The following is a 20,847-nucleotide window of genomic DNA, read 5'->3' on the forward strand; positions in this document are numbered from 1 at the left end:
GAGCGCAAATGCCATGGCTCCCCCACATCATTGGAAATGCACAGGGTCAAACCTGGGAGTCAAGGGAGGCTCACCCATGGTGGCAATGTCAGGTGGGTCAGGATGGGAAGCATAGTACTGCAAACAACACAAATTAAAGTTTTTTAAATGGCCCTCATCTTGGAATTCCCATGCCAAACTTTAGCTGGGCATGGTGGTCCACTTCTGTGTGCCACCCCAGATTGCTATAAGTTAGAAGTCAGACAGGACTGCCTAGCAAGACCCTGCCTTAAAGAAAATCCAACTCAAGAAACAAAATGTGGTAACTATTAACATTGTCTCCCAAGGGTGCCACTATTAAATGGAGTGGCAGTGGCCAGTCCTGGCAGAAAGCTGTCATTTGGCCACGTAATGACTTCTGTTGTCACAGAATTACGTTTTAACTCTTCAAAGGACAAAAGTCAAAGAGCTACAAGAGTTCATATCTCAGAGGATCCGTACCCTTACTCAACAATGGCTCAGTGAGTTTTTCCTGACCAGACAACTCCATGGTAGAAGGTCAGGAAGACAGAATGGGTGTCTAGGTTACCCTGTGCCCTGGCTTCCCCTAGCCCTCCACAGCATGGGACCTGCATTCAGACTATCCAGAAACCCACCAGCAGCATCCACAATGCTCCCTAAAACCAAGTGGGGCGAATCCCAGAACCAGGCTGAAGTGCTGCCAGGACCTAGCGACACTTAGCCTATCTATCCTAGGAGACAGGCCAGACAGCAGCCTAGGACTGACTGGCTAGGATGGGAGGGCAAGCTCTCACCAGACCCAGCAAGCAGGAAGGCAGCGCATGGTTGAAACTTGTGAAAAAATGAGACCACTTTCCTCTCACTGTTGGTGAGCAACAGTTCTTCCAGTCTTACAAACTGTCAAACAGTGTCAAACAGAATTACAAGAATGGGACTCTTTTCAGAACTATCGCTTGGCTCTCAGACTAAATCAGCAGAAGTGCAGTGTGGGAAGAGCACAGTGCAAGGGGCGGGGGGGGGGGGGTTGTTTTGAAAAATACATAGGAAGTTTAAGAAGAAATGGCCCAAACGTCAGGACCCATCCTGTGGAAAGCAATATCGAAAGGACACAATCATGCTACAAAAATAGTGTTATCTGTTTTAACCAAATGTACATCCCCACCCCAATTCCATGATTGACAAGAGTGCTTATGTGACACATGGAAGGCACCAAAGGTGAAGTGGTTATCTGTCAAAATATACAGAGTCAGAACTGCCTACCTAGGAAAAAAAGGACAGACAGACAAATAAATAGCTTAGTGTTTCTTCCATGGGTTCCTAAACTCCTACAAACTTCAACATACACAGACAGCTTCGCTCCCTAGCATTCTTCCATATGGAACCGTGTCAAAACCAAGTTATCAATAAGCAATGATTTTAGGCAACTGGGTCAACTTCCTTATTATTTGAATTAGTTTTTAAACAAGTTATATATGAATGAAAACGATTGTTCTCATAAACAAGTTATGACAGAGTTGGAACAGGTAGGCCTGGGTTACAACACACCTTGCTCTCATCCTCTCTACCCTGTGACCTAGCCAATTCTTTAAGCTCTGACTTGCTGTACCCTTCAGTGCCATGGAAAGGGGACAGGGTTTTGTAACTTGCTAAATCAGTTCTGTAAGAACTGAAGCAAAGCTGGGTGGTAAAAGAAAGCAGCGTCCAGCAGGCCTGGCCCTGCCTTGGGCTGGTGTGACCACAAGTCTCCCTTCACTGACCTTTCTCCAAGGCAGATTCCCTGGGTTTCTGATTAAAAAGGAGGGGCCAGGCACTTCCTGCTGGGGTATCAGACACAATTACGAAAGAAAACAAAGCTTTCACCCCTGAGGTGGCTCCAGACATGTTCTTACCATAACCACAGCCAGACAAGTTCTGCTAGCGCTCCACAGTCCAAGTGATATGAACCCCTAACCAAGGCCAATAAAGAGGGAGACAAGGTAAACTAATGACACAAACATACTGTTCAAGAACCTATGGTCTAAATTTGATTCTGTGCAGTGGCTAGTGCTTTGAGCTCAATGGGCTTGGGCCCCCTCCACCCCTTTACTCTTAGGAGAAAACTAGAAAGGGAAAAAGAAAAGTTCCAAAGCCTGAGAACTTATATCCAATGCTATACTGATCAGCAAGAAATCCAATACAACATCCCCTTTTAGAAGAAAATTCTAGATCTAACACTGATGCTACTTTCTTTCAGAGACAATGTCTACATAAACATTGATAGGTCAGACATTCCAAATTACTTTCTCAACCACATAAAACTGATTATTTTAAAGATGTCTGCTGAGAAGAGAGAAACAATAGATTTTAGGAGTCAGAAAGCCCAGAGAAGAGATCTGTTATGCCTGCATCCTGCCTGGCGTGCACCTGAGGCAGATCTGTCACCTGCTCAGATCCAGACTATATGCCGCACCAGACTCAACATTCAGCCCTTGCCCTCAAGTCCATTCAGGAGCACAAAAGACCTCACTCGTCTGAAGAGGGGGAGGCTAAGGACACGTTTCTAGGGCAGCGGGGGTTATGAACAACACATCAAGTGCTATGTCGCCCCACTGCGGCTGCTGAAGCCTCCTCCCCTAGCCCCAGCCCCCTGTCATGCAAACTTCATGTGTCCACCAAACTAGACTCTGCCCAGCTGGCCCTGCTATGGGGTTGGTGCTGATAAAACCAGACAGCAAGAGGAACCTCAGACTCTGCAACTTTATGAGGAACTAAAAGGTACCTGGAAACTTTGCACACTAGAAGCAGCATTTTTTTTTTTTTGAGCTCATGAGAATCAGTCAACAATTCTCTACATAGAAAGTATATGCCCCCCACGCCTCACTGTTACCTGTTTAATGTCACTGTTGCTGTGTAGATGACATATTCAGAAAAAGGCAGCTAGGTAGGAGCATCCTAGGCATGGGACTTCTGTGTTTTGAACACAGATGGCAGAGTAGGGACCACCTATGTCACTACAGGTTGGACACAAGTCTCCATGTTCCTAAGACTGACCCACAGGGAATCTGACACGAGCAGGGATGAATCCTCAGGCCCCCTCTTAGATAGGCAAGAGATTTCCTCCAAACAGTACATGCAAATCTACAAGAGAAGGTGAGTTTGTGTCACATAGAGGGATGGTCAAGACTCATTCACAGCAAGAATTCACATACATGCAGGGACAAGAGAGTTAGGTCTTCATTTCTTCTAAGACTGCCTGAACCAACAGAAAAACTTCAAAGATAAAAGAAATTTAAATTTAGAAAGAAAGAAAGAAAGAAAGAAAGAAAGAAAGAAAGAAAGAAAGAAAGAAAGAAAGAAAGGAAGGAAGGAAGGAGGAAGGAAGGAAGGAAGGAAGGAAGGAAGGAAGGAAGGAAGGAAGAAAAGAGAGAGAAATGTTTTCAACTGAGTCATGAAATCCTCTCCAGAAGCATGGAGAACAGGGTGGGAGGCCAGGCATACCAGGCCTGCCCGTAAGTCTTCTGCAAGGGTCTAGAGAAGGAGCCTATGGTCCTTCTCAGAGAGCTCAGTGAGTAGTTCATCCTTGCTGGTTCCTATGCCCAGGCTCTGCCCACGCTGGTACTTTAGCATATTGCTAAGAAAGATGTGGGCAGCTTACTGCATTCTTGCTTTTTCTGTAGAAAAAAGCAATCTGCACTGCATGGCTATCTACTTTAAGCAGAACTTCTCTGAAAAGAATTCATTACCTCACTATGTTTGCCTTTCCTAGGAGCCAATACGTATCTTTAGGTTTTCTTGACTGCAGTCTTACCCTCTGAGCCTTTGGCAGGGAAGGTAGAGAAAAGTGGTAGCTGGCATTCAGTCGAGATAAACCATGCCAAAATGCACTGTCTGTGAAGGTGAGTTAATATCCATCCAAACCACCAAATGCCAGAGGGTTGCAACCCCAGGTCTCCATGAACACACCAGATGTTCCCAACAACTGCATTTCTTGTCGTGTTTTCTCCAACTGAGAAAGTGAATTCCATCCCATCAGGAAATGGAGACTGATAAGTTTGACTTACAATGCTCCAAACCTAAGTGGCATTGGTCCACAGTAGACTTAATAAATACAAAAATATGCCTTTTTCAATTTACAGAGGTTGTTTTAAAAACCTCAAATCTATTACCTTCTGTTTGTACAGAGGCACACAGGAAAGATTACAGGCGTCTCTGCATTCACCACTGACAGCCATATTACCTTCATGGCTTTTCCTCACCACACTGACTGTAAAGGCGAGGAGGGCTGTGCATCACACTATTAGAACATGCACAAGCCATGTTCGGCCTCTTTGGAGCTAGTTAAATAGCACAAGGAAATACATATACAAAAGTCACGGGGGTGGGGGGGCTTCATAGCACAAAGGATATTAAATAATTACCAGGATACAAATATTACAATGATTCTGTCACTAAGATGCAAACTGCTCTCAAGTCTCTTAGGCCCTAAGAAACCACATTTTATCATTTATTGGTATTCATGGTCTCAGTGGGTCTCAGGATCATTTCTTTCAGCCAACAACGCTTCCTCAGAAGGCCTCCTTTCATCACAGGATAAAACGGGTTTATTGAAGGGCCATGGAAAAATGAGCAGAAACCCCATCTGAATGCTTCTTTTCTTCTGCCTCACTTCAAAGGTGGCGTTTTCCTGAGGCCCATAAGGGTGGTCCTTCCAAGTGGGACGCTGATACTGATCGAGTCTTTGCAACCCTGTTTTAAAGGGAATTCTCTGAGGCAGAAAAGCTCGATTTTAATTATATAGGCATACTCAACAAAGGCAAAATGTAAAACTAACAGATAAAAATCAAGATGGCATCCATCCCCCCATATCACAACACACAACAGGTTCCGGTTGGTAAAGCACAATGTGCACTGACCGACTGATTCAACACGTCCAGCAAACAGAAAGCTCTCCATCAGGAGCTGGGCAAGGGCCAGACCCTGGCTGACCTCTGGAGGAGAAGAGAAGCAGGGAGGGGAGGTATACCAGACTAGCTGGGTCATCCTCTGAACATGGGACTGGACTACTGCCAACCTGGAACTGCAGCAGAACTGGATTACACTGGATATTGGGTTTAGGGAGCCAGCTCCTAGTACTCCCCCACCCTGCCCCCAATTAGACACAGGCTGACCCTATTTCCTGTGGACTCCTGAGCCCTGCAGTGGGGTCTGACAATAGCCACTCTTTGCCATTCAACCTTATGACACTGCTCTTACCTGAATAATGCCCAGGGAGCACCTCCTCAGACTCCTCCCCAGCCTTGCCACCCACTTCTGGGTTATAAACTACGAAGGACAGCGCTCAGGTTGTGAACAGTCCTTAGGTGACAGTGGGGGCTCTCTACCACCACACCTACCACCACACTATCCTCCCGCCAGCCATATCTTCTCCTTGGTGAGGCTAGCCACAAAATCTTAGAGCTACAAGATCTGTAAACATCAACAGTTCAGAGTGAGAACCTGACATGTTAAAACAACTTTCCAAAAAAAATATAGTCTCTAGCAACAAAATTACAGCATCATAGGGGCCTGTTTAATTCACTCAGCATAAAAATAATCTTCAGTTTATCAAGAACCAATCCAAAAGCCATATAGAACTAGGATTCCTAACATGTTCCAGGACTTTTGATCATAGTGAAGACACTCCGGTGCCCAGAATGGCAGCAGTGCCTTATGGAACATCTGTGGAAGGACGCATCCTAGTGCAGATTCAAGTATTTCCAAATCCTAGATAAACTGACTCGGTCGAAATCACTTTAGAGCTTGTCTCAGATATTCAGAAAATTACACATGTCCACACAATAGAAGTGTGAGTTTGAGTGTGCCACTCTGTAACACACACATACACACATGTGATCTATAAGACCAGCAAGTGGACAAAGTGCCTGGGCTAACGGGAAGGCTGCTTCCTCTGCAGCTTTCACCTGAGAAGGTAAAAGTGCCGAAACTGCACCTCAGCCTCAGGATATTTAAGTAAGGTAGGCAGGACCCCAGCAAACATGATGTTCCCCCATCCTGGAAGGTAAGTATGGCTCACAGGAAGGTGATTCACGTGAGGAAGAATCAAGTGATTTCTCAGCAGGGCAGGAGACAAATGGTCACTGTTCTGGGGGGGAGTCAGTCTCACAGAGCTGTCCCCATAGGACACTAGCTTTTCCTATCCCTGTAACATACAAGCCTGGCAAGGAAGTTACAGGAGCACATCCTTTCGTCAACCCTCAGAGTCCCACTCTGACCATGCTGCCTGCCTAGATGCTCTGGGAATAGAGCACAAGGAGGGTGGGTCTAACAGACTCAGCACCCCAGCTCACTGTCCACGTACCTCACTGGCTGTCCCGTCCCTGTGCTTCTGTCTTGTGACATAGATTTCCCTTCTCAATGCCATTTAATAAGGTTTTGACTCATCACAAATACACATGACAGGGTGGCTCAGAGTCAGGTGAGACGGTGCATTCTGAGATGGACAGTTAAGACCTAGAGCAGTCAATAAAGTTGGCTGCTCCTACAGGCACCCAATGCCAGAGGACCTGGCCTCTTTGGCCCATCACAGATCAGTCACTGGGCCTCTCTAGGCAACCTTTCCCAAAGTGAACTTTTACCGAACAGGACAAAATTCAGCTGGTTCACACAAAAATCTGACGTGCTAAGAGAAAGAAAATTTGATTAGAAGGACGGGCATGAGGGCAGTGGGAGGACTCCAGATGTTCTCATGTGTCCAGGCGCTGGATCTCAGGGCGGCTGTCCACATCTCTCGACTCGGTGTGAGCGCGGATGTAGTCATTGGCGCTCTGCTGGCGGATGCTGACTCTCCATTTCTGCACGGCCAGGAACGTGCTCACTGCATAGGCTGCTGTTGCCAAGAAGCCAAATATCTAAAATACACAGTCACAGTTTACCTTTGTGCATGTGCCCCAAAGCTGACTGGGTTTCCCCCCGATCCACTTTAAGATTTACTTGTTTACTTTATGTATGAGTGCTCTACCTGCATGTACACCTGCATGCCAGAGAGGGCATCAGATCATATTAGAGATGGTTGTGAGCCACCATGTGATTGCTGGGGACTGAACTCAGGACCTCTGGAAGAGCAGACTGTGCTCTTAACCACTGAGCCATGCCTCCAGCCCCCCTGAAGCTGAGTGTTTCATAGGGACCCAGGCTGTGTGCAGCCCCTTCCAGCAATACCAGATCCCTAACCCTGCTCAATGCGTAGCTGATATCTGGCTGAGGCTCTAGTAAGAGCTAGTCTAGCTTCTGACCCACAGAAACTCCAGCCTAGCATGAAAACAACTTAGAGGGTTTTTTGAAACCTTTTAAATCTGTTTCCTTCCTTCCTTCTTTCTTTCCTTTTGTTGTTGCTGCTGCTGTTGCTGTTTTTCAAGATAGGGTTTCTCTGTGTATCCCTAGTGTTTTGGAACTCACTCTGTAGGTCTAGCTGGTCTCAAATTCAAGAGAATGACTTTCCTCTAGGTGCTGGGATTAAATGTGTGTGTCACCACTGTCCGGCTTGTTTATTTAATCTCCCATTCTCCCTTTCTATGGGGGCAGTGGATGTCATGCATACGGAGGTCAGAATGGGTGTCAGTCCCTTCGTGTTTAAGACAAAGTTTCCAGCCTTGGGCATGCTAACTGCCTAGATGCCCTGGGAATGGAAGATAAGAAGAAGAGCTCGGGTCATGAGGAACCTCTTGGCTCTTCAGCCTTACACTGCTTACCTTGTGACATGTTAGCTCCTTTCTGGGGACTTCCCTCTCCACACCTTGTTTAGGACCACTGGGATTGTGGATATACCTGCTACCATGTCCAGTGTCTCATACCTACATGGCGAATACTAACCCACTAACCCACTAAACCAGCCCTCCAGCCCACTTTTGAAAAATATTTCTTAATGTTACTATTATATTATTTTAAGGATCTCACTATATAGGCCTGGCTAACCCAGAACTCCCTATGTAAACCATAATGTCAAATTTAAGGCAATTCCGCCTCCTGAGTGTTGGGATTACAGGTGTGTACCACCATGCCTGGCCTTGAACGTTTTTTATTTTTAAATCACAAAAGTATTTCTTTTATTGCTTGTAATTCGTGGTCACTGGTTCCACAAGTAAAAATATATTATAGACAAAATATGATACAGAAAGAACAGAGTCATACATGAGAACCTTATATTAAGCCATCGCGCCATGTTCTGTAGCACCACATCCTCCTACTGCTTCTCACCTGGGCAGTACCAGGCAAGACGAAGTAGGGTTGTAATTATTTAGTCAAGCTTGATGGATCTCCTGATCATGCTGGAAGGGCAGTCAGGTTTGTGGTTTTCAACAAATTGCTTATTATATGCATTCATTCTTTGGTGTGTTGGGGGTCCACACCATGGCACATAAGAGAGCAATCTGTAGGAGCCAGTCTTTCCTTCCATGTAGGACCTGGAGATGGGACCTACACTGTTTGTTTAATCTCTCGCTCTCCCTTCTTATGGGGGCAGCAAGAGTCATGCAGGTGGAGGTGGAGGTGGGAGGTGGGAGGTGGGACTGAGGTCATCAGACTTGGAAGCAAGTGCCTTTTACCTGCTAAACCGTGTTGCTCGCCCCATGTCTGTGGTTCTTCAAGCCGCCTATGCTCCACCACCCTTCACAAAAGTGATCCCTATTCTTTATAAATCAACACAAGCAGAAACACAGAGCATGCAGAGTGAGCCCTCTCTATTATCTGACCGGCACCCCTCATCTCTTGGTCCCCCAAGGCCAGGATAGCAAACATTAAAGGAGGGGGAATGAGACACATGCCAGGGGACAGAGGAGAACAAGGCTCAGAAGGTACAAACTCAGTGTGATTTAAACCAATCCCATCTGCTTACCACGGCAGCAATTTCTGCTCCGGTTTTATGGTTTAGAGCAGCCAATACAATTGAGGCGATAAAGAAGAAGAAAGTGCTGAGTCCAGTGTTGACCAAATCCTAAAGAAGAGGAAAAAGTAGAGTCACTTGCAAAACAATGGAAGAACTTTCCAACTAAGGCCCTGAAGACCATTTCTCTGGTGCCTCAGGGTTTCTCTCACAGAGGAAGAGAGCAGAACAGTTTACAATACACCTTTACCTGTGGCATTTCTAAGGCTTGACTTAAAGCACAACCAAAACTGGCAACATTGCTTACCGTTCAGAGTTTGGGTTATTAGTCGGCAGTGCTGGGCACTGCACCCAGGTCCTTAACATATGGAAGATGCTACCACTAAGCCACCCACAGCTTTCTGGTGTTATCTTTTAGTTTAGTTTTTAAGATGAGGTCTTGATGTATATCCTTGGTTGGCCTGGAGCTTGCTATGTAGACCAGGCTGGAGGTGAATTCAGAGATCGATCTGCCTCTGTCTTCCAAGTGCTGGGATAAAATGTGTGCACAGGCACACCTGGCTTAGTATCTCCTTTTAAAAAGGTTTTCATATCATTTGGACTAGGCCAAGCTTCCCAAGAATCCAAAGGTACTGAAACTGGGTGGGGCAACCTCACAGCATTTCTTTTCCCGTGTGACATCTAAACCATGATATTCATACACTGAGAACACGCTTTCTTAACAGACATTCAAGCTTCCATGTCACTAGGACTAACCAGTTCTGAGCATCTCAGGCCAGTTGATAAGAGGGTCAAAATGGGGCTGAGAACCCAAGGCACAGAGAGGTCCCTTCTGTCAGCCCTTGGCGGCTCTGTATCCTTGGGTTACTGGTATTTTCATGTGTATTCTTAATCCTTCCACAATCAATATTTTGTTGTTTGTTGAAACAAGGTCTGTTATGTTACCCACGTAAGTCTAGAACTCCTTCTGAAGACCAAGAAGGCCTTGAACTTGTAGTGACCCCCCCATCTCTGCCCCCAAAGTGCTAGAATTACAGATGTAAACCACTACACTTGCCAGAAACAATGTTTTTATAAATGGCTCTTTACAATATTTATAAATAGCATAGTCTGAAAAATATATAAATGTATTAATTCTGTTTTTTCCCATATTCTGCAATAACAACATAACCAGTCCTCCAGATGAGTATAAATACCAATGACATCCTTGGAAGGACCAACACAAGTTCACTGTGTCTTGCCATTAAGTTAGGATTCATGGTGGTGGCACACGCCTTTAATCCCAGCACTTGGGAGGCAGAGGCAGGCGGATTTCTGATTTCGAGGCCAGCCTGGTCTATGGAGTGAGTTCCAGGACAGCCAGGGCTGCACAGAGAAACTCTGTCTCAGCCTGGAGACATGGCTCAGCGATTAAGAGCACTGACTGCTCTTCCAGAGGTCCTGAGTTCAAATCCCAGCAACCACATGGTGGCTCACAACCATCCGTAACGAGATCTGACGCCCTCTTCTGGTGTGTCAGAAGACAGCTACAATGTACCTATATATAATAAATAAATAAATCTTAGAGAAACTGTCTCGGAAAACCAAAGTTAGGATTCATTTTACTTGTGTAATTTTACTCAACCCAATATAAGTTGAGTTATGAATTACGAGGGGATATTTAAGCACCAAAATGAACTAGAACTATACACGATATGAGATTCCAATGTTCCCTGAGAGCCAAGCTGCAGTCAATCCTCTCACAACCAGACAATTGGTGGGCACTCACTGTTAGATTCCAGTTGATCTGGGGGATCCTCATATGAAGGTTGAGGCTGAAGAGAATCAGCAGGACCCCAGTCACCACAAATGCACTGCAGCTTACGAACTCAAAGAAGTAGAGGCCTTCGCACGGGGAGCACTCCATGATAGTCTCGATGCAGATAAATGCAATCAGGGCCAAAATCTAGGAAGAAAATTGGAAATACATTCATGGATATATTTGGTAAGCATCGATGGACAGACATGCCTGCTGTGTTAAATACAACTGAACAGTACAGAGCGGCAGGGCTCTCCTCTGCAGAGAACAGTGTGACTGGCAGAAACATGACCTGCTTCAACTGGTAAGCAGAACAAGGTGAGGAATCGGGGTACAAGGTCAGTTTCCTGATGAAAACAGTGACGGCCACTCCACCACCACACCGACACTAGCCAGGCATGCTATGGGCCCCTTGGGAGCCATTGGCCCTCTCAAAGAAGGAAGAAATTATCTCTGCAATGTGTTAGCTCCCTCTTTAGAAGCTGCCTAGCCTCTCTTTAGCTGTCAGAGGCACCCACCTTCATCAGCTTGCACACTTTTGGAAAGTGGGTTGGGTTTCAACAGCTGAGCTGGTAGTTTACTTTAGAAAACATCAACATTTTAAATCTTCCAGTAGAATTAATTTCTTCTGAAAAAACAAAGCAACATTGTATCCCAAAAATTCAGAGATCATTAAACTAAAGAGATCCCAGTAGATATGGCCATACGAACATCCAGAGAAGAAGGGGGTCCCAGGCTGTGCTAATGGCCCTCCAAGCAAGGGTGCTCTTAATACCTAATAACTAATCTGCCTTGGGCTCCAAACCTCTATTCACAGTTACTATGTCAATCCTTTATCAGATCCAGCCCCACTCAACTGAGTCAGGGGTCAATGAAGCAGAGGCAAGCTGCCCCAAGGCCCTCCAGAGCCAGCAGTACAGCATTCCCTTGGCCAAATTGTGGAGGCTCCTCCTCAGGGTCTGGCCTTCTCCCCTGAAGTCTCATTCACACCTTTCCAACCTTCCAGACAACGCTTCCTCCCCAAGCCCTCCCTGTGGTTTTCCCTCCCAAACCTGATTTTACTCTACTATACAGGCGTTTGACCTATACAGTAGGTCAGGCCATCTCCCTCTACTATGCCACCAAGCACTGTAATATGCACAGAGCAAACAGGATTTGGTAGGCCATAACAACCTACGCTTCCTGAGTTTGTCAGACTCCCCCTATAATAAGAAAGTCTTATTATAAGAGGGTCAAAATGGGGCTGAGAACCCAAAGCACAGAGAGGTCCCTTCTGACTTTCCTGCCGTCAAAGCCACCCTTCCCTAACCTGCACTGTCAGATTAATTTTCTATTTCAAGGCAACATACAGGATATAGGCTTGGTAGTTAAGGAATAAAAAAATTTTATTTAAGATTTAGTTCAAGAGATCTATTGTCAGCAGATGGCTGCGGTGGTTATAACAATGTATCCAGTTTGAAAATGGCTAAGAGAAAGGGGCTTAGGTAGAGAAAAACTTGAGCCATTCCACAATCCCACACCTTTCAGAACCCCAGCATCTCACACAATAGATACAAGTTTTCTTAGTCCAATAGACAAATAAAAAAGAAGGATCTCTAAGCACATATTCCTTATTCTCTACAACACAAACCTTAATTGTCGGTCTAAATTACATGCCTACCTTTCATCAACTCAGTTCTCACATAAGGGAAAGTCCAAAATGATCTTTTCACCCTGTGATTAGATCTTATTAATAATCTTGGGCAAGAAATAATTCAGTGTGCTGATGGCTTACAAATGTTTCTGGTACCCTAACTTCGACCACATTTTCATAGAAAGGTAATACCTACATTCTTTTTTTGTTTTGTTTTGTTTTTTGTTTTTTCAAGACAGGGCTTTTCTGTGTCGCCCTGGCTGTCTTGGAACTCACTGTAGACTAGGCTGGCCTCGAACTCAGAAATCCACCTTCCTCTGCCTTTCAACTGCTAGGATTAAAGGAAGGCATGTGCCACTACTGCCTGGCTATTACCTACATTCTTTAAAACAGTTCAAGGATGTGTAAATGTGATAGGCCACTCACTACAGCAAATGAATACAACAGACAAGAATCCCTGCTTGTGGTCTAATGTTCAGAAGTTTAAAAGGGAAGCTAAATTGGTGATAAGAACAGAGGAGAAAGAGTAAAGCTTGGAGCTGAGGGAAGCCAGCAGGCTTGCAGAAGCTGTATACTTGTGTGGCCTTGGGAGGCTTGGCAGCCAAAGGGTGGGGGAAGCAATAGGAGGCCCAGAAGGGGAAGCTGTCAGGAGCAAATTCTCTGGGGCTGCAGCCTGGTGAGCACCAGGGAGACGCCCAGGAAGGCAGGCTAGATGCACAGAGCCAAGGTTTGGGAATGCAGTAGTCTTTCTTTCAGTACCAGGGAAACACTACTTAAGCACAGCATGATTTATCTCCTGTAGGGAGAAGACAGCAAGGGGAGGGTCCAGGGGAGGACCACAGCAGAGACTGTAGAGCAAGTGGAGGGAGAGCCTCTGCAGTAACCTGGAGGGGATGGTGACACAGACCAACGAGGTGACAGCCTAGAGGGTGAGCCGGGGTGACTTCTGGACATATGTTCAGGGAAAACCCTATGGGGGTTGTTGATGGGATGTGCAAAGCAAGGAGACCAATGTAATTCTAGGGTGGCTAAAAGAAGGACACTGGCAGAAGGGACAGGGAGGGTCAACTCTGGCTTAGGACATGGTAATGCAGACACAAGCCCAGGCTGGAAGAAAAGCTGAGGTGGAGACTAGCATCCAGGGTGAGTACAGTCAAAGGCCAACGGGAGTATGGAATCCAACCTCCAAGCGGCCACAATCATCCACACTTCCCCGATATTCTTACCCTTGTTCCTGTGGCACAGAACATAGGGCTGAGCTGTTATTTGGTTTCAAAGCCCAAATCAGAAAAGTCACAGTGGAGGCTGCCTTGTTCTTTCCTCCCTGTGGGGACAAGGAGCTGCAGGAGGAAGGCACTGCTATGGAGAGACCCAAAACCTAAAGCTTTCTGCTGATAGCCAGGTGAAAAGCCACTGTGGAAGCCAACGTCCTGTCTAGGAACACAGAAGGGAACCACAGCTAATCTAGAATTTTTGATCCTTGGAAAAAGCCGGGTGAAGCAAAGACTACTGTGTCAGGCCTGTGTTTCTGGAAGAAATGGTTATCCAGAAATAGAAAATACACGGAGGGGACCTCATTCATTATACTTACTCATATTATTAGCAAGCAGTACCTGCTACTCACTAGTTACCAAGAATCAAGGACTATGTGGGCATTTGCATTGGTTACCATTCACCATAGGACTTCGCAGGCATAAGCCCATTACAAATAAGGAAACAGAAGTTGTATGAGGTAAAGAGGAGCAGGAGGCAGGGCCAGGATTCAGAGCCAGTTCTTACTGCCTTACTCTACTCCATCCTATCGGTTTTCACTGGAAGAAATAGCTGACTGTTGTGGGTATCTCAATGTGTTCCAAAGACAAACAATCATACAGGATACTTTCTATGAATAATAAAATACGGGAATAAAAACATGTTATAGCCAGGCAGTGGTGGTACACGCCTTTAATCCCAGCAATTGGGAGGCAGAGGCAGGCAGATATCTGAGTTCGAGGCCAGCCTGGTCTACAGAGTGAGTTCCAGGACAGAGAAACCCTGTCTCAGAAAAAAAAACAAAAAAAAACAAAACATGTTATGTTATATGGGTGGAGAGATATCTCAGCAGTTAAAAATGAGAGCTGCTCTTGCACATGACCCAGGGTTGGTTCACAACTGCTTATAATGCCAGTTTCGGGGGAAGTGACAGTCTCTAGCCTCCAAGGCCTCCTGCACATATGTGCTACACATAAACTCATGCACACACATACAAAAACACATAATCCATATTTTTTATTTTTTACACATGTAGGTATTTTGCCTTCATGTATATCTGCCTATCACATGTGTGCCTGGTAGTTGTGGAGAGCAACAAATCCCCTGGAACAAAAGTTACAGACAATTGTAAGGTGCCACGTAAGTGTTGGGAATTGAACCTGCACCTTCAGGGAGAGCAGCCAGTGCTCTTAACCACTTAGCCATCTTTCCAGCCCAGCCCAGACATATTTTAATGTTAATTTTAAACTCAGAAAACAGGTATCCATCCACAGGTATTTCTAAATAAAGGAAACATTATTTTTAGTAATTATATAGTATCTGCATATAAAGATAAATCTATACAGTATAATTTAAATGATCCCTAATGATAGCTATTTAGATGTTTTCTAAAACTCTGCCACTATTGGCACTATATTTTTAGGAGTAGGGAGAGGATAGGAATAGGCAGAGAAAATGCCAATGTCTTCCAGCACAGTGAAACACACTAACCACCTGCGGGGTAAAGCCACCTACTAGCTAACTATCAAGAAGGAAAATCCTCAGCCACTACTGGTGTCAAGGCGACCAGAAAATCAAGCCTCTGCCCTGGCAGCAATCTTGCAGATGTAAAATCTTACACGGGTTAAAACCACAACAGGTACGAAACATAAATGAAAAAAGCTACAGCTTTTGCTCATCAGGAGGACCAACCAGTCCACAGAATAATTTAAACTTGAGTGGTGAGTCCATGTTGACAAGGTTGTCAGGTTTCTACTAGCTGTGACTGTCAATATTGAAACAGAGGAAGGGAAGAGAGAATGGGAAGGCCTGGTTGCTCAAGTTATACTAATAACTTTATTAATAATAATAAATACTTAATAATTAATACCTAAATTAATAATGCTTTAAGTTTTTTAAAAATTTTATTATATTTATTGGGGGGGTTAGTATGTGTGTGTGTAGTTGAATGTGCGTTTGCCAGGGATAATGTGTGGAAGTCAGAGGACGGCTTGTGGAGTTGGTTGGACCTGGGAGCTAAAATCAGGTCAACAGCACACACCTCTCCACACAGAGCCATGCTGCCAGCTCTAACAGTGCTGTTTAAGTAGTGCTACTTGTGTGCAACTGTGAAGGCCTTCCTGGAACAGTATCTTCCCAAGACAATCAGCTCTCTTCCGTGCTGGCACACAGTGGAGCTGCAGACCCAGGCTGTTCTAGAAGATGAAGGGAATGTTTCAGAGCTCTTCGCTTCTTTCTGCCTCTTGCAAACTCCTGGAAGGGATCCCAGCAATGCAATCATATGGCTGTGCAAAATTTGCATAGCCTATGAAAGTTAGCTTTTCAACTGTAATCCATTCAGACCTCCACCCTCTTCCACTCCAAATTCTGCTCCTTGTGGCGAACGATAAGAAAACAGCAGAGACATTCAAAGGGTTCAACTAACTGGAAGTTGAGTTAAAGGATGTATTAAATTTGGAGTTAACAGTCTTTTCCTCAAGTGGTTATGTGTTCTACATGCCAACTAGGAGCATGTGAGTACTGGAGAAATATGGTTTGAAGCCTATGGAGCCTCCGACTGTCTCGGAAATTCTTCTGTTCACCCCAAGCATTAGGTTGCAAGAGGAGACTCCTGATATGACCTGAACCAAAGAAATTGAGTCTCTTGGAGATATACTGCATAATGTAGCTTATGTAGTCACAAGGCTGCTCTGTAGCTGCTCTTTTTTGGGTGGAAGGCACACTGAAGAGAACTTACTCCAGGATGTGAGGGGCCCGACCCTATAGCAGTATCACAAACAACAAGCACGTGTGCAAGAGGGTGCAGATCTGTGAGACTGCACAAATTTTAGACTGATGGTCCAACAAAGCCCAGTAAGATGGTACACAAGGCTACTTCAACTAACAAACAGCCTGAAATGAGTGCTCTGATGACTCCACATAGACTCATCACTAAGTCAATACAGCAGTCATCACTCTCCTCAGTGAACACAGGGAAGCCTCAAAGCAGCAAGGAACCTGAGGCAAAGAAGGAGGTGGCATCACATGTGCCGGTGGGACCTGGAAAAGTGACAAGGCTGGGGGGGATGCATATCTGTGACCCCAGCACCTAGGATAGAGGGGAGGATTAGGAGTTCAAGGTCATCCTCAGGTACATAATTAGTCTGAGACTAGCCTAAGTTACAAAGCTAAGTGTAGTGGCATACCACTAAAATATGAGGAATAGACAGAGGCAAGAGGATCACAAAGTAGAAGCCAGCCTGGGCTACACCTTAAAAAAAAAGTCGTGAGATGTCTCAGTAGATAGAAACGCTTGCCTTGCAATCCTGATGACCTGAATTTGATTCCAGGATCCCATGGTAGAAGGAGAGAACTGACTCCCAAAGAGTCCACATCCAAACTCTAGTACTCATATGACCACACATATACACAGCATTACACATATCCATATATACAATACTAAACAAAATTTAACACATAACATTGGGCAAATTAGACACACAAAAAATGTAAGGGTGCTTGTATTCACAAAGATTCTTACATATACTGAAGCGTTAAACAGTATCTTAAACAGTAAACACTTCTGCAGCGTAGGACTGACTGAGGACAGGGAAGCAAAGAGTTTTCTCTTTTTTGTATTCTAAACATTTATGAGGTATATGAATGTATGGGAAAGAAATTTACTTAGAATTCATATTTATACATTTTTAATAAATTCACATGTTAGAGACCTAATTATAGGTATATATAACTATACACATATATAAAAAGGAGATCTCATATACCCAAGTTTAAGAAAGATCAGTAAAATAATAAAATATTGGTTCTTAGAGGTCCCTGACATTTAACCCATTTTTAAAAACCATGTGCAGGGTTGGGGATGTAGCTCAGTTGACAGAGTGCTTGCCCAGCATGCATAAAATGCTGGGTTCAGTCTCCCATTCTGCACAAAGCTGACCATGGGGCACAAGCCTACAACCCCAGCACTCAGGAAGTGTGGTTAGCAAGCAGCTCCTCTACATGGCAGAATGTAGTAGGTCAATGATTGCTAGAGATTTTGTTGGGCTGTTTGGTTGGTTTGAGACAGTCTCTTACTATGCACCCAGGGTGGCCTAGGAACTTAAGATCTTCCAGCCTTGGCTTTTCAAATGTTGGAATTACAGACATGTGATACGTCATCTTGGTGTTCTATTGCTTTACACTTTTATTTTCCAAACAGTGTATTTTTCTATGTATGAACATTCTTTTTCATGTTCTATGTATGAACATTTTTTTCATGGAGACAGGGTCTAGCGTAGGCCCAGCTAGCCTTGAACTCACTATACACCCAAAGATGGCCTTGATTTCTGAATCCTTCTGCCTCTACCTCCTGATTGCTGAGCTTATAAGCATGTGCCTCCCATGCTACTGGAGATGAAACTAGGCAAGCTCTCTACCCATTGAACACTATTTTTAGTCCTAATACTTTAAAAAAAAAACAGGTTTATTTATGAGTTAAATATTAATGGCCTCTAAGAACCAATCCCTATTTACTCTGAAACCATTCATGAATGTTTTTAAATGAAACAAAAAACTTTAATGGAAAACAAAAGCTACTCTGTACATCTCTGTTGATTCCATTTCTTTACTGTTAGAGTTCAGCCTCTCCAGAGCCTGCTTGATGATGACCACACCAATACCCATTTCCCATCTGCTCAAGCTGATCAAGTGGGCCCACAGCAAGAAGCCAGGCATATTTCCTCTCAAGCCCAAAGGCAAAGACCCCCAGGGAAGACATTGGCCCTGACATTTTCAGAGGCACCTGCAAAATCAGTCTAAATCCTAATGTCAGGTCAGCTTTTCAAAGGGTTGGATGTAACACTGTGTGAAAGATGCAAGCCCACTGGCTGGCGAGATGGCTCAGTGGGTAAGAGCACTGACTGCTCTTCCGAAGGTCCTGAGTTCGGATCCCAGCAACGACATGGTGGCTCACAACCATCCATGATGAGATTGATGCCCTCTTCTGGTGAGTCTGAAGACAGCCACAGTGTATAATACTGGAGCGAGTGGGGCCGGAGTAAGCAGAGGTCCTGAGTTCAATTCCCAGCAGCCACAGGATGGCTCACAGCCATCTGTACAGCTACAGTGTACTCATACACATAAAATAAATACATAAATCTTTTTTTAAAAAGCTAAAATTAAAAAAAATGCAAGCTCACATATATCACACCACTTACAACATCTTTTGAAAGTCATGCTCTACACAGAAGCTGAGATCCTGGAAAGGGTCCATTGGAAGCTGGTTTCCACTGAGAACCCTGCTGCTGTCTGCCTAGGCGGTACACTCTGGCTCTCCAGCCATGAAGGGCACCCAAACTCACACTGTGACCACACAGCTCTGGGATTCTCAGGCTAAGCCCAAGGCCATGTCCACCCCTGGTCTTGGTGTGCTCACAGCGCACCAATGTTTTCCTGGTCCTGAAATGTGCTGTCAAGTCTGCTTTCCTGTTTGATACATGGATTGTGTATCTTGAACACAACTCCACCCCTGCTTCCCAGCATACTTAATTAATAAAACTACATATAGGTGCATAAAGGGAAATGAGCAGCAACATGGGCTGGTCAGCCTCAGCCTGGTCAGATCATGTACAACATACAGAGCACAGAAACCTCCTGACTCAGCATGGCAGCAATGGTGAGGGCTGCCAGGACCTGAGTGTACACACGCATGAGCAGCAGTGTCTGCATGGACTTCAGAAGCAAGTGGGATTAATTATAACCCGCTCAAAGTAAAAATATCACCAGTCCAGACAGCACGCAGCACCAATGATCTCCACACTTGAGAGGTAGAGGGTCAGGAGTTCAAGGCTGCCCACTTGTGCTTCATAGGCCTCTCTAACAGAGAGACTTCTTTGAGAGTGAGGCCCGGCCTTTAGTCAATGACACAGGTGTTTTATCAGCTCAAAGTGTTAGCTTTCCCTTTGCTGTGACAAAATACCTCACAAAAGCAGCTTAAGGAAGGAAGGGTTTGCTTTGGCTGACAGTCCATCAAGGCAGGAACTTGAGGTGGCTGGTCACATGGTATCCATTCAGGAAGCAGAGTGAGATAAATGCTACAGCCCAGCCCTCAGGACAATGCCCCCATGTTTTATGGTGGCCCACTTCAATTAACCTAATCTAGAACCCCCCTCACAGACATATCTAAAGGTTCGTCTCTCAAGACCCTGTCAAGTTAGCAACTGCTATGAGCTATCACGTGGGCTTCTGCTAGAGGATCTGGGGTCAGTCTCTGCAAAACAGAGAAGCCAGGCTCTGGTTGCAGGGCACAGTAAGAAAGAATCCTGGCACTATTGACAGTAGAGGCACCAGGCCTTCCAAACCTTCTGAGTCAAGAGCAGAGGCATGCAGTTGCTCTGCATGTACACATGCTTTTAAACAGCAGATCTTAGACCTTCAGCCACACTGTATGTCTGCAGAGGGCCTGAAGCACTGCCTTGTTAGGCACCCTACATGACAATAGCCCACACTGATTGCACATCTACCGGGCTCTAAAACACACACCTCTGGCATTCTTACCCCTCATGGCTCAGGCCTGTCCAAGGCCGAGGGTAGTTCTTCCTGTGCCACAGACTCCTACACGAGTTGCCCAACAGAACTTATTTGGAGCTTTCTACATGTGGAGCAAGGAAACCCCACCAGTTCAGTTTTCTTCAAGAACACAGCATGAAAGCTGGGTGGCCAGTGCCAAGTGAGTATGACAAAGTACATGTGTGATGACCATTTTCAAAGGAGCTTGCTATAGGAACACATTATTTTTTCTAGAGAGAAAATCCATGGGTGCCTTCCTCTTATGGAGATCGCCTCCTAAGGAAGGCAGGTCTCTAACAGCGTCTTCTCTACCACTCAGACAACAGCACAGCCATAGAGTTGGGGGTTTTATTTTGTTTTGTTTTGGTTTTGGGTTTTGGGTTTTTTTTTTTTTTGGTTGTTTTGGGTTGGGGGGTAGAGTTCCTAAAACACAGGAGCTCACAGCAAGTGAAAATTACTTAACCTGCAAATTGCCATTTCTTCCGATTAACTTTGGGTTCTCCATTTTTCTCCAGGTAAATAAACAATGCCAAATTTATGGATTTAAGGACTGCTAAGGAGGGCCTGGTGTGGTGTTTCATGCCTTTAATCCCAGCACTAGGATGGCAGAGGCAGTCAGATCTTAGAGTTCAAGGCCAGCATGGTCTCCAGAGCAATGACAATCAGGGCTACAAAAAGAAAGCCTGTTTTAAAAAACAAACAAACAAAAAAGTTGCAAAGGATGCTGGTTACTGTCCTACCAGCACTGGGCAGGCAGAGGCA

At 45.1% G+C, this 20,847-nt stretch overlaps 1 protein-coding gene across 1 annotated transcript in view; it reads right to left on the bottom strand.

The window, feature by feature from the left end:
• Positions 1–1,667: 1,667 nt before the first annotated feature.
• Positions 1,668–20,847, bottom strand: part of Cmtm4 (CKLF like MARVEL transmembrane domain containing 4) — a 46,300-nt gene continuing 27,120 nt past the window's right edge. Inside the window, exons 2-4 of the mRNA XM_031341100.1 lie at positions 10,626–10,802; positions 8,870–8,968; positions 1,668–6,887 (exon numbers count right to left, since the gene is read on the bottom strand). Coding sequence (XP_031196960.1) covers positions 6,723–6,887; positions 8,870–8,968; positions 10,626–10,802 — 441 coding nt within the window. The 3' untranslated portion in view covers positions 1,668–6,722. The remainder of the gene's footprint in view (positions 6,888–8,869; positions 8,969–10,625; positions 10,803–20,847) is intronic.

This window comes from Mastomys coucha, unplaced genomic scaffold, assembly GCF_008632895.1.
Source record: "Mastomys coucha isolate ucsf_1 unplaced genomic scaffold, UCSF_Mcou_1 pScaffold22, whole genome shotgun sequence".
Taxonomy (NCBI): domain Eukaryota; kingdom Metazoa; phylum Chordata; class Mammalia; order Rodentia; family Muridae; genus Mastomys; species Mastomys coucha.